General features: G+C 45.3%; 1 protein-coding gene across 1 annotated transcript; it reads right to left on the bottom strand.

The window, feature by feature from the left end:
- Positions 1–8,300: 8,300 nt before the first annotated feature.
- LOC122726355 (protein S100-A15A-like) lies at positions 8,301–12,655 on the bottom strand. The gene is made up of 2 exons (XM_043964026.1): positions 12,506–12,655; positions 8,301–8,477 (listed from the first exon to the last, which is right to left on the bottom strand). Exons 1-2 carry the CDS (start codon positions 12,653–12,655, stop codon positions 8,301–8,303), a joined length of 327 nt encoding a protein of 108 aa, XP_043819961.1.
- Positions 12,656–12,998: the final 343 nt, after the last annotated feature.

Raw genomic sequence — 12,998 nt, 5'->3', positions numbered from 1 at the left:
GTACCAGGCACTGTGCTAAGTGATGAAGATAACAAAGAAATTTCTGCCCTTGTGGAGCTCACAAGCCAGTAGTAAATGTTGTAATATGTACATGTATTTGTTGTTGCTCTTTACTCATTTCAGTTATGTCCAACTCTTTGTGACCCCATTTGGGGTTTTCTTGGCAAAGATACTGGAATAATTTGCCATTGCCTTCTCCAGCTCATTATGCAGATGAGGACGCTGAGGCAAAAAGGTTTAAATTACTTTCCCAAGGTCACACAGCTAGCTAGGCTGGATTTGAAATGTACAAAATAGGAATATACAGGATACAAGATAATTGAAGGGGGGCAGGTAGGTGGTACAGTGGATAAAACATCAGTCCTGAAATCAGGAGAACCTGAGTTCAAATTCAGCCTCAGACATTTGACACTTACTAGCTGTGTGACCCTGGGCAAGTCACTTAACAGTTATTGCCCTTCAAAAAAAGGGAAAAAAAAGATAATTGAAGGGAGGAAGGAAGGCACTAGAAGCTGAGGAAAGGCTTGGTGTAGAATGTGACGTTTGAGTTGAGCCATAAGGAAAAATAGGGATTCTAAGAAAAGGGGGGGGCAGGGGGTTTGGAGTATATTACAGGCATAGGGGAAAGCTTGTGCAAAGTCATCATAACAGGAGATAGACTGTAGGAGGAACAGGAAGGAGCACAGTTGGACCTGACCATCATGTGCATGAATTTAAGTCATATAAATTAAGGCTGGAAAAGTGAGCTGGGACCAAGTTGTAAAGGTCTTTGGAAGCCAAATACAGGAATTTATATTTGATTTTAGAAGTGATAGAAGCAAATGGAGTTAATTGAGTAAGGGGATGATGTGGTCAGATTTGTGCTTTAGGAAAAGCATTTTGGCAGCTTTCTGAAGGAAGGTTTTGAACGACTAGAGATTTGAGGCAGAGAGAACAAAAACAGTCTGGGTGAGATATGGTAAGAACCTGAACAAGGAGGAGGGCCCTGTGAATGGAAAGAAGAAAATGGACGTGTGAGATATTGTGGAGTTAGAAACAACATGGCAACCAATCGAGTATGTGAGGTGAAGGACAGTAAAAAAAAAGATTGTGAACCTGGGTGATGGCAAGGATGGTGATATTGTCAACAACAATAGGGAAATTTGGAAGGGGATGGATTCTGAGAAAAAGATAAGAGTTTAGTTTTGGACACATTTAGTTTAAGATACTTATTAACATCCAGTTCTAAGGTCCAATAGGCAATTGGTGATGAGGAACTGGAGTTGAGCAGAGATATCAGGGCTGGACAGTGTCAAAATGTGACATGAAGCACCAGTGCTGTGAATAACCAGTCTGGTCAGCAGTGAAGCACAATACATGATATTTATTGTAAATGCCTAGGGCCAGGGATGATGTTGGACAAAACTGATGGGAGCTATCTGCCAGGAACTGCCTGTGCTTATAGGGACTGCCTGTAAGCTACCTGACATTAAGGCTTACTGGATCGTGTCTCTGCTTGGGCAGAGTCAGGTGGGTTCCCCCATCCCACAAGCAAGTCAGCCTTAGTGACCAAGCTGGCTGGTCTGCTCTGGCTAAGGCTGGCTAACTAGTAGACAAAACCAAGGGTTTTTAATACAATTTTACAAGAGTGTAACTGTGGGTTGGAGGTTTACCTGGGGGAGCTCACACAGTGTGAGTTCAGACAATGCCTTGGGGCCACCTAATCTTATCTTTATGAAACATGCCTAGAGAATGTAACCAGTGGGTGTGACTATGAAAGGAGTTATTTTGCTAAGGCTGAGAGGTGGCACATGCCTTGCAGTTACATTCACACACAATAAAGGGGTTTTAGGAGTTTCCATTCTTTTTGTGAGAGGGCCTCATGGGTCTCACAACATATAGATCAAGACTTGTTCAGTTGTTTTTCGGTCATGTCCAACTCTTCGTGAAACCTTTTGGGAGAGTTTTCTTGGCAAAGATTCTGATGTCCTTTTGTTATAGTGAAAGCACACGGGTCCTTAGGATTCTTCTGTAAAGAATTACACTCATGCACATCCTAGTTAAGAATAAAAGAACAGTTTTATTGGATACAAGAGAAACTAGCCAGGAGGAAAGTTTAAAACTCTTTCCTCCCTGACTAGACTGGGGAGCACTCTTTTATAGGGACAAGATGAAATGATCACCCAAGTAAGGGTGAAATGTCCCTTATTGGGTGGTAGGTTGGAAGCAGTCTCGTGGTGGGTTGGAAGCAGTCTGGTGGCGGGCAGTTGCTCTGTCCCCTCCTGGTGCAGCCACACCTTACAGGATTACCTCACTGAGGGAGTGACAGAGACTGGAATGAAGGATGGTGGTCCTGAAGTTATCTCAGCCCAGGTCCAGTGCTGCTTATCTCTCTAGGTGTGTCTGTCCTTTGGTTTAGTTTTGGTTTTGGTTTTTTGTTGGGCAATGAGGGTTAAGTGACTTGCCCAGAGTCACACAGCTAGTAAGTGTCAAGTGTCTGAGGCGGGATTTGAACTCAGGTCCTCCTGAATCCAGGGCAGGTACTTTATCCACTGTGCCATCTAGCTTCCCCCTTTAGGTTTAGTTTCAAGGAGAAGGTTCCTTAATCTCTAGGGAAAACTCCTGGGGTTTCAAGGAAAAAGTTCCTTGACCTCCCCAGACAACTTCTGGGGTAACCAGGGCCCATAATATTCCCATAACACTTTGTTACATCTACCTCAATAGAGTAAATTTCTGATCTGTCCTTGCCCATGAGTGCAGATGGCATGGGGAGGGTCCAAGGTGAGATGGTGGAGTCCCTGGCAGAGGGAGTGGTAGAGAATTGAAGGAATTGAGCCACAAGCCAGGAGTCTGTAGATCGATTACAAGAGCTCACAGGTTCTGATCAGGGCAGTTACCAGGTTCTGGTGCTTAGCTGTGGGTTTCTCCATCTGCAGACACCCTAACAGGTTCAGTGTGTTGCTCCCTGTTCTTGGCAAAGATTCTGGAGCAGTTTTCCATTTTCTTCTCCAGCTCATTTTATAGATGAGAAAACTTAGGCAAACAGGGTTAAGTAACTTGCCCAGGGTCACACAGCTAGTAAATGTCTGAGACCAGATTTGAACTCAGAAAGATGAGTCTTTCTGACTTCAGGCCCAGTTCCTCTGTGCACTATGGTGCCACCTCGCTGCCCTTAAAGAATCAGTAGGACCACAATTTGAGGCAGATGGTATGGTAAGGAAGAATTAGTCAGGGTACTTCCTGATCAATTGATTTAACTCCCCCACGCTTACTCTCCAACTCAATTGATGTTTAGAGTTATAGAAACTATTATGGGGTTGGGACCTATCAAGTAATTTGGGACTATCAAAGTTTAAACCGGCCTACTATCTAAAGGACTGACACAATTTGAGAAGTAAGGGAAATAAACCCATTAGGCATAGCTGCTGCCCGGTCAGCACCAAGGGACAGAGATAACTCCAGAAGTCAGGACCACCACCTCTCACTCAAGCTTCCCCACCCCCAAAGGGAACTTTCCATAGTCAGGCAGTCACCCCATCTGACCGACCATCATCTGGCCTCTATAAAGGTGATGACCTCCCTTCTGGTCAAGAAGAAGTGCATTTCAGAGAGTCATGTCTCTAAACCATTTTCTCCTCTACAGAGTCTATCTCTCTTGGTTCCTTTGTCTAGCACCTAAATAAAAGATTATTTTATTCTAATTGGTTTTGTGTTTGAGAGGGTATAATTCTTTTTTTTGTTTTGCTTGTGTGTGTGTTTTTTGGGGGGAGGGGGGCAATGAGGGTTAAGTGACTTGCCAGGGTCACACAGCTAGTAAGTGTCAAGTGTTTGAGGTCAGATTTGAACTCAGATCCTCCTGAGTCCAGGTCCGGTACTTTATCCACTGCACCACCTAGCTGCCCCTGAGAGGATGTAATTCTTTAAAGAGGAATACATAAGGACCCCCACCACAACCGATTTCCCCCATGACAGAAACTAAGGGAAAGATAAGTGTTAATGAAGTTTTAATATGTGAAATCACATCTAAATTAAAATGTAAAGTTATAGAAAGTAAGGGAAAGAGAGCAGGGTTAATGAAATTTTAAGATGTGAAACTAAGTGTAAAAGCATATCTAAAAAATAAAAAAAAATTAATTTTAATAAAGCATATCTATGCCATGCTATCCCTTTAAGAAACATTTCTTTAAGTTTTCCTAATTGAATTGAAAGGGGAATAAGGGAATAAGCATTTATTAAGCTCCTGCTATATGCCAGGCAATGTGCTAAGCATGAATATTATCTTATTTGATCCTCAAAAAACTGTTAGGTAAGCACTATAATTATCTCCTTTTCACAGTTAAGTAAACTGAGGCAGACTGAGGTTAAGTAGCTTGCCCAGGGTTACACAGTGTCTGAAACCAGATTTGGAGTCAGGTCTTTCGGATTTCCAGGTGCAACACTACTCCACTGGCTCTAAATTGGAAAGGGAGCTTGACCCTGGCAGGGCCAGAGATTGCCCACACACCTGGTGGACCTAAAAGAAGCAAGTCTGCCAGCTTTCTCTACCAATCAGGAAGGAAGCTCGCTCTCAAGGAGGGATGAAGAGCTGGAGGAGAGAAGGCCTAGAGAAGCCATCAGAAGCTAGAACAGGCTCTCAGACTGATGGCACACAGGGAATCAAGGAAGATTGTGCTTTGAAGGCCCCCGAAGGTAATAATTCTTTAGTTCCCTTCTCTTCTTGGGAACCTAAAGCCTTTTTGTGGGCACAGGGAAAGTCTGTTTCTTAGAAGTCTATTTCTCTCTCTTTGTTTTAAATATTTGCTTTGTCTTTTAAGCTGATAATTGTGGTAAATGGTGTTAACAATAAATATTTATGGGAGCATCTAGGTGGTGCAGTGGATAAAGCACCAGCCCTAGATTCAGGAGTACCTGAGTTCAAATCTGGCCTTGGACACTTGACACTAGCTGTGTGACCCTGGGCAAGTCACTTAACCCTCATTGCCCCACCCCCACCACCCCCACCACCCCCACCCCCGCAAAAAACCCACAACAATAAATATTTATTCATTTGGATTACTGAGAAACAGCTGAAAGAGGATGAGGAAGGCAATATTCTGGGAGGAGGGGCAGGTAGGTAGGTGGTGCAGGGGAGAGAGGTGCTTAATAATTTCTTAGTTTCCTTCTAGGGCAGCTAAGTGGCACCATAGTGCACAGAGCACTGGGCCTGGAATTAGGAACATTCCTCTTTCTGAGTTCAAATCTGGCCTGTGGGACCCTGGATAAGTCAATTAACCCTGTTTGCCTCAGTTTCTTCATCTGTCAACTGAGCTAGAGAAGGAAATGGCAAACTATTCCATTATCTTTGCTTAGGTTTTAGCGAGTCATTTTATAAAGTAGTTCATAATATTCTTGTGGAAAAGTTGGAGATATGTGCACTAAATGACAATGTGATTGCATAAGCCCAGCTTCTGGACATGCCCACTTCTAACATGGAGCTGCTCTTGAGGGGCCTTTTCAAGTAGGCCCAGTTGGCCTTACATGGAGCCCAATGCATCCCTTTCCACATGGGTGGGGTAGTCTCCTTTGAGTGGCTGCCTATGTCTTTAAAACTGAAGAGACACAGCCATCCATTCTCTTCTCTTCCATCTTTTGAGAATTTGACCTTTTCTTCCATTCTTTTGGGCTGACCTTTTCCACCACACTCTTTTCAGAAGCCTAGTTACAGTTAAATATATTCAGAAATGGTTGAATGGCCAGACTCAAAGAGTGTTGTTAATGGTTCAAACTCAACATGCTGGGATATCTCCAATGACTTAAATAAAGGAATAGATGGCATAGGGGCAGCTAGGTGGTGCAGTGGATAGAGCACCAGGCCCGTAGTCAGGAAGAGCTGAGTTCAAATCCAGCCTCAGACACTTACTAGCTATGTGACCCTAGGCAAGTCATTTAACCCTTATTTGCCTCAGTTCCTTTTCAGGAAAATGGGCACACACTGGAGAAAGAAATGGCAAATCACCCCAGTATCTTTGCCAAGAAAACCCCATGGACAAATGTCCATGGGATCATGTAGAGCCAGACATTACCAAAGAACAGAACAATAGATGGTTTTGTTGTTGAATTTGTTTCAGTCATGTCCGGCTCTTCGAGACCCCATTGGGGGTTTTCTTGACAGAGATACTGGAGTGGTTTGCCATTTCCTTCTCCACCTAATTTTACAGATGAGGAAACTGAGACAAACAGGGTTAAGTGACTTGCCTAGGGCCACACAGCCAGGGTCTAAAGCCAGATTTGAACTGACTCCAGGCCCAGAGCTCTATCCACTGTGCCACCTAGCTGCCCCTATTCCTCTCTTACAGTTGAGGAAATTGAGACAAATAGAAGAGAAATTACCTACCTGGGGTCACACAGCAAGTAAGTGTTTGAGGCTGGATTTGAACTCAAGTCTTCCTGACTCCAGGCCCAGCTTTCTATCTACTGCCCCCATTCAGATGCCTCTAGGAGCAATGGGCGGGCATTGCAAGGAGGACATTTAGATTGGCATCTAGAAAGGTCAGTTCCCCTTATTGGTGGTCTTCAAACAGGAGTTAAATGATAGAAAACTACTTACCAGGCCAGCCTCCGTGGAGGATTCTTTTTGGATAGAAGTTGGACCTGATGGTGCTGAGGTCTTTTCCAGCCCTGAAATTCTGTGCTTCCGTGATGATGATCCTTTGCACAGATAAATCTTCTCTGTACAACACTGAGTGACCTCCTCTCCCCACCCCTGCCCTGTCTCTACTCCTCTAGGGTTTTTTACCTTGCCGCAAGGCCTTTGTGTCCCCAAGGGAGTAGTCGGCTCCTCCTTCTGATCTAAAGGCAGGGCCTTTCGTCACCCTCCCTAATTATCCTCTGTTTAAGACAAAGATTACCTCCCCTCCCAATGAGCCCAGTGGCTCACAAGTTTAAAACAAGATGTACCAGTTGAGGCAGCATCTCTCAGTGAGTAGAGCTCTGGATTTGGAATCAAAGGACCTGGGTTCCAATCCTGACTCCTTCCTTGCGCTCTATCTATGCGCCCTTGAGTAAGTCATGTAATTGTTTGGGGCTTCAATTTCTTCATCATGAGTTAGGCTAGATGACCTCTAAGGTCCCTTTCCAGGTGCTTTCTGAAGCTGTTTTCCTAAGGTCTTCCCTCTTCCTCCTCAAAAAACAACTGCCTTCCTCCCTGTCCTTCCTCATCCAGCTCCTGGATTTCCTGAAAGAAGCACTCCCAGGGGCAGTTAGGTGGTGCAGTGGATAGAGCACCGGCCCTGGATTCAGGAGGATCTGAGTTCAAATCTGGCCTCAGACCCTTGATACTTACTAGCTGTGAGACCCTGGGCAAGTCACTTAACCCCAATTGCCTCATCAAAAAAAGAAGAAGAAGAAGCACTCCCAGACTGAACTCTCCTCAGCTTGATTCAGCTCCTGCTTTCAGTGTCCTTTCTCCCCAGGGCGATGCTCTGGCCAGCAGGATTATTCACCTTCTTCTCTGTGTGGGGTCAACAGAACAGGATGTAGGAGGTATGGTGAGAAGGCAGTTTGTCTGAAAAAGATCTGAAGGTGATGAGGAGCTCCCTGACGGTAGGTTTCCTCCTTCAGAGAAATCTCTCTTCCTGCTTCTAGAGCTTCCCTGGGGCTCAGTTTCTGCCCAGCAGTGAGCATTCAGGGCAAGAACTCCCAAGATAGATGTGAATTTACTTCATTTATACCTCCATTATCAGTGTAGTAATAAAAATAACAAGAGATCACAAAGTGCTCTCCCTAAAAACAACCCTTTGAGGTAGGTAATGCAAGTATTGTCCCCATTTTAAAGATGAGGAAACTGAGGCTTTGAGAGGTTAAATCACTGGCTAGTGGTAGAGGCCTGCCTTTCTCCACCCCTACTGTCCATATCCCCATCCCACCTCCCTGAAAAAAAAAAAAAAACAATGCCTGATTCCGTTTCCAGCTTGTTTTTGAAATTTGTTTTTTGAAATATCTTCCCATGCCCAGCCCTGGTCCCTACCTGAAAAATATTCTCACATCCATAACCTTTGGGGATTACAAAAGTACTTTTCTCATACATAACAATCCTGTAAAGATGGCATTGCAATTATTATTATTATTATCATCTTCATTTTACAGAGATGGAAACCTCTCCTCAGAAATGTAAAACAGCTTGCACGTGGTCAAACAGCTATAAAATGTCAATCAAATCCAGTCTCTAAGAGTAGCCATGATCCCAGCATTCTACATGGCCTGCTAGCCACAGGCTCTGGGATTTCTGGGGCCCTGGGGGCTACTGCAGCAGAGAAGGCGTCAGCGGAGAATCAGTGCATCCTTCAGTAGAGGCCATTGGTGTGGCAGTAGTGGGCACATAGCTGCCGGTGGTACTGCAGGTGATAATCCTTCATCACCTTTCCCACTATGTAGATAAATTCGTCAAAGCAGATCTGGTTGTCTTTGTCCTTGTCGGCCACTTGAAACAGCTGCTTCAAATACTCAGGCTGACTCCGGCCCTGGAGCAGAGCAGCAGAGGTGATGGATCAGCCAGGTTCATTACAACACAGACATTGACGCTGCTGTCTCTACTATGCTCTACCTTGCTCAGATTGTCACAATAGTCCATAAAGGTGGGTAGTACAGGAATCATTATCCCTGTTTTATAGAAGAGGAAACTGAGGCTCAGAGAGAAGTAAAGCAGCTCTTAAAAAACATTTATTAAGCACCTACTATGTGCCAGGCGTGAAGCTGCTAAGCTCTGGGTCACACAACTAGTAATTGGCAAAATGAAGAGCCAGACCCAGGTCTTTTAGCTCCAGAGTTTTCCACCCTGCCAGTGACTCTACTTGTCCTATGTCCTATGTTCTTCTTATAGGGTCCCTGCCCTCAAGGAACTTGCCTTCTGTTTGTTTGGGGTTTTTTTGGTTTTTTAGTGAGGCAATTGGGATTAAGTGATTTACCCAGGGTCACACAGCTAGTAAGTCTTAAGTGTCTGAGGCCAGATTTGAACCCAGGTACTCCTGACTCCAGGTCTGGTGCTCTATCCACTGCACCACCTAGCTGCACCAAGGAACTTGCCTTCTAATGAAGTAAAAGAAGCAGGCCTTTGTTGTTCAGTCGTTTCAATTGTATATGACTCTCCATGACCCCACTTGGGGTTTTCTGTTTTCTTCTTCAGCTCATTTTACAGATGAGGAAACTGAGGCAAACAGGGGTAAGTGATTTGCCCGGGGTCACACAGCTAGGAAGTGCCTGAGGCTGAATTTGAACTCAGGTTTTCCTGACTCTAGGTCTGGTGCTCTATCCATTGTACCACCTAGCTGCTGAAGCAGGCCTACTCAAGAAATAATCAGTGTAGAAGGAAATACTAAATTATGGATAATGAGCAATTACAGAAAAGGACAAATACTAAGTGTCCCCAAAATCCCCTCTAGGTATAAAGTGTTCAAGCTACTGAGTAGTATTCAGTGTATCCAAATATGCATAAAGGGAGTTAGAGAAGAAAGAGCTGGATAAGGGTTGCAGCAATCCTGGAAGGCTTCCTGTAGGGGGTTAGGATTTGAATCGAGCCCTGAAGGCTTAAGAGGAGATAAAAAGTTCCAGGTGAGAGAAACAATAGAAAGAAGTGACAGAGGTCAGGAATGATCCTGGCAACTGCAGGTAATGGTAAAGGGATGGGTGCAAAGAGTGGAGGGAGCATGTAATTCAGTTATTTCAGACTCTTCGTGACCCCATTTGGAGTTTTCTTGGCAGAAATCCTAGAGTGGTTTGCCATTGCCTTCTCCAGCTCATTTGACAAATGAGGAAACTGAAGCAAACAGGGTTAAGTGACTTGCCCAGGGTCACACAGCTAGGAAGTAGCTGAGGCCAGATTCAAATTCTGGAAGATGAGTCCTCTCTATACACTGTGCCACCTAGCTGCCCTAGGAAGGAAGAGAGAATACTGGGAAGCAAAGGAAGACAAGGTTGATTGGGTAGAGGTAGCATGACCTAGCAGATAGGGCATTAAACCTGGAGTTGGAATAATCTAGGTTCAAATCCTCCCTTAGACATTTAATACCTGTATGACAAATCACCTTTACAATGAGGTGGAACTAGATGGCTTTGAATTAAACTATTGTACAATTGAACTAAATGGTTTCTAGGGTCCCTCCAGCTTTTAGATCTAGGATCCCAAAACACAGAATCAGAATAGGGTAGGGTAGATAGGTGGCACAGTAGATAAAGCACCCTGCCTAGAGTCAGGAAGACCTGAGTTCAAATCCGACCTCAGACACTTCCTAGCTGTGACCCTGAGCTAGTCACTCAACGCTGTTTGCCTCAGTTTCTTTATCTATCAAATGATCTGGAGAAGGAAATGGCAAATGACTCCAGCATCTTTGCCAAGAAAACCCTGCCCAAAATGGGATCAGGAAGAGTAGGACACAGCTGAATGACAACAAAGGGCCTTAAAAGCCATGCCAGGCCTTAATACCCTAAAACCTCAGGCAGACAATAGAAGACAAGTAGCAAGTTGACAAGGATGACAGGGCTCAACTCAAATCCTAATCCCCTCCAGGACTTGTGTAGGCATGAAGAGTGAAGACAAGAGAGGGTGTGATGACAGGCAAAGCCCTAGAGGTTTATGGTCCTGGTAGTGGAGAAACATGCCCTGCATCCTCCCCATACTTGGCAAGTAATCTCTTCCTCTCAGTTATCTGTCCCGTCTCCCACACTGCACCCTCCTCCAGAAAGTCGACCCAGTCTGATTAGATATGAACTCTTTGGCTTCCTCTCACCCCACCCAAAACTCACTCTTAATGGGAGCCTTCTACTGCTCTCTATATGACTCTCTGGTCCAATTATGTAATTATCCCAATTCCTAACCTCACCCTTAAAACTCACCTCCTCTGATCTCTTATCATTATCATTCTGTTATCTGTGTGTCATATTTCATAGAGACATATATCTCTCTGTCTGTGTGTCTTTATATATCCTGAAACAGCTTCATGAACAATTTGATCCTTAAATGATAAGGACCACCTTGGAGATAGAGGGCTGTTAGCCTGGAGGTAAAGAGACTTCCCTGCCTGTAGTCAAAGAGTGGATAGAGCACTGGATTTGAGTTCAAATCCCACTTTGGACTACTTACTAGCTGTGTTACCCTGGGCAAGTCATCTTCTGCCTTCTCAGTTTCCTCATTTGTAAAGTGAGGACAATAACAGCCCTCCCTCCCGGATTGTTGTGAGGATCAAGTGAGACAATGTTTCTAAGCATTATATAAATGCTAGCCATTATTATTCTCCATCTAGGACTCTCAAAGCTAGAACTCCCAGCCAGTCTGACCCTCCCACATAGACATACTTTTTTTTTGCCTTAAATTGAGGGAAAAGGGCTTAAAAGGGATGGTACAAGGTAGGTTGGACTGTTTTCCTAGCAGGAACACCTCTGGAAAGGTTAGCTCACTTCTAAAAGCTTCTGGGCAGTAGGTAGGAGGTCAGGAAACAAAATAAATATCCTAGAACAGGCAACACACTCCAGGCAGTTTCTGAAGAACCTGCTCATTAGCTTAATTAAGGAGCTGAGCTGGACTTGGCTTGATGACAGAATAAAAGTGGAAGGAGACTGAAGGAAATGGAGTCTGGAATTTGGCTCTGAGTTCCATAGCAATGGGATCCTGGAGACTTTCATAGGGAGAGGGTACCCTTCAGGATCGATGGCTATGTCAAGGAGAGGAAGTGGAGGAAAGAAGCCAGGCCTGCCCCAAGCTCAGGAATAGTAAGGATAGCCCTAAAAGAAGTTCTTCCTTCCCCGGTCCCTCCCTCTTTGCTGGGAGCTCTGAGAGCCGGAGACACAAAGGGATTCCCTCTCCCTTTCTCATTCGTACCCCTATCCCTATCATATCCCCCTCCTCTCTGAGGAAGAAGGGAAAGAAGAGACCTTGGCCACTCTTAGAGTCTGGCTAGGGAGCTGGCTAAGAGGTGTAGAGGTCAAAGAAGGAAGGCATGGAATTCAGTGAGTCTGGATTCAAATCAGTCAGGAAAGGGGCAGCTAGGTGGCACAGTGGATAAAGCACTGGCCTTGGATTCAGGAGGACCTGAGTTCAAATCCAGCCTCAGACACTTGACACTAGCTTGTGACCTTGGGCAAGTCACTTAACCCTCATTGCCACAAAAACAAATCAGTCAGGAAAAGGCAGGAACTCCAGGCCTACCAACAAGGTCAGGCCTGGGCCAAGGACAAGAAAAAGGTTTAGAGCTGCGATTAGGAGTGGAGATGAGCAGGGAAGGGAGCTGGTGTTTGACTGGGGTCAGGATTAAGGGCCCGGTCAGGTTTAAGAGTCAAGAACAGGCCTAGGGCATATATTCTCAGTTTCTGCCCACCAGGCTGGGATCTCATGAAGAACAATTTCATTCCCCCAACCCCTCCAAGGTAAACTTTCCTCTAGTCAGAACCACTCAGGAGGTCCCATTCTTGATTCACCTTCCACCCCGGCCCCCACTCCCAGGGATCTGAGCCCAAGATCCTCCCTACCCCCACCCCCTCTGCCATCTCCCGGCCATACCAGACCCTCCATGAATCGGGGCATGTTTTCTGTGAGCAGGGCATTGAGCTCGTCCAGGCTCAGGGTGTCCACGTCCCCCTCTCTGGCAGCGTAGAGGTGGTAGCAATGAATGATATGGAAGATAGAGTCTTCTACCGGGGTGTCAGGCATGTTCAGGGAAGTCCGAGTCAAAGGAAAATCCTGGGAGTGGGGGGGGGGAGGTGGAAGAGGTGAAAGGGCTGAGAGAAAGGGTAATATGACCCCTGAGGGAAACTGAGGAACAGAAGACATGATGGAAAGAGAGGGAAGCCTGATTTGACAAATAAACCAGAATTGGCCCTTCCTCTGATGAGCTACCTCCTCCTCATTCCAGGCCCCCTCTAGGTTAGACACTCTCCCTCCATTCCACTGATTCCATATTGTATCTATCCTTCTACACCTTGATTGGGGGGAGACAAGACCTTCAAGAAGCCAACCTGGATCAATCGCATCTTAATTCATTCAATGGACCCAG

Source organism: Dromiciops gliroides, chromosome 4 (genome assembly GCF_019393635.1).
Source record: "Dromiciops gliroides isolate mDroGli1 chromosome 4, mDroGli1.pri, whole genome shotgun sequence".
In the NCBI taxonomy this organism is placed as follows: domain Eukaryota; kingdom Metazoa; phylum Chordata; class Mammalia; order Microbiotheria; family Microbiotheriidae; genus Dromiciops; species Dromiciops gliroides.
This window is presented reverse-complemented; position numbering and strand designations above follow the sequence as displayed.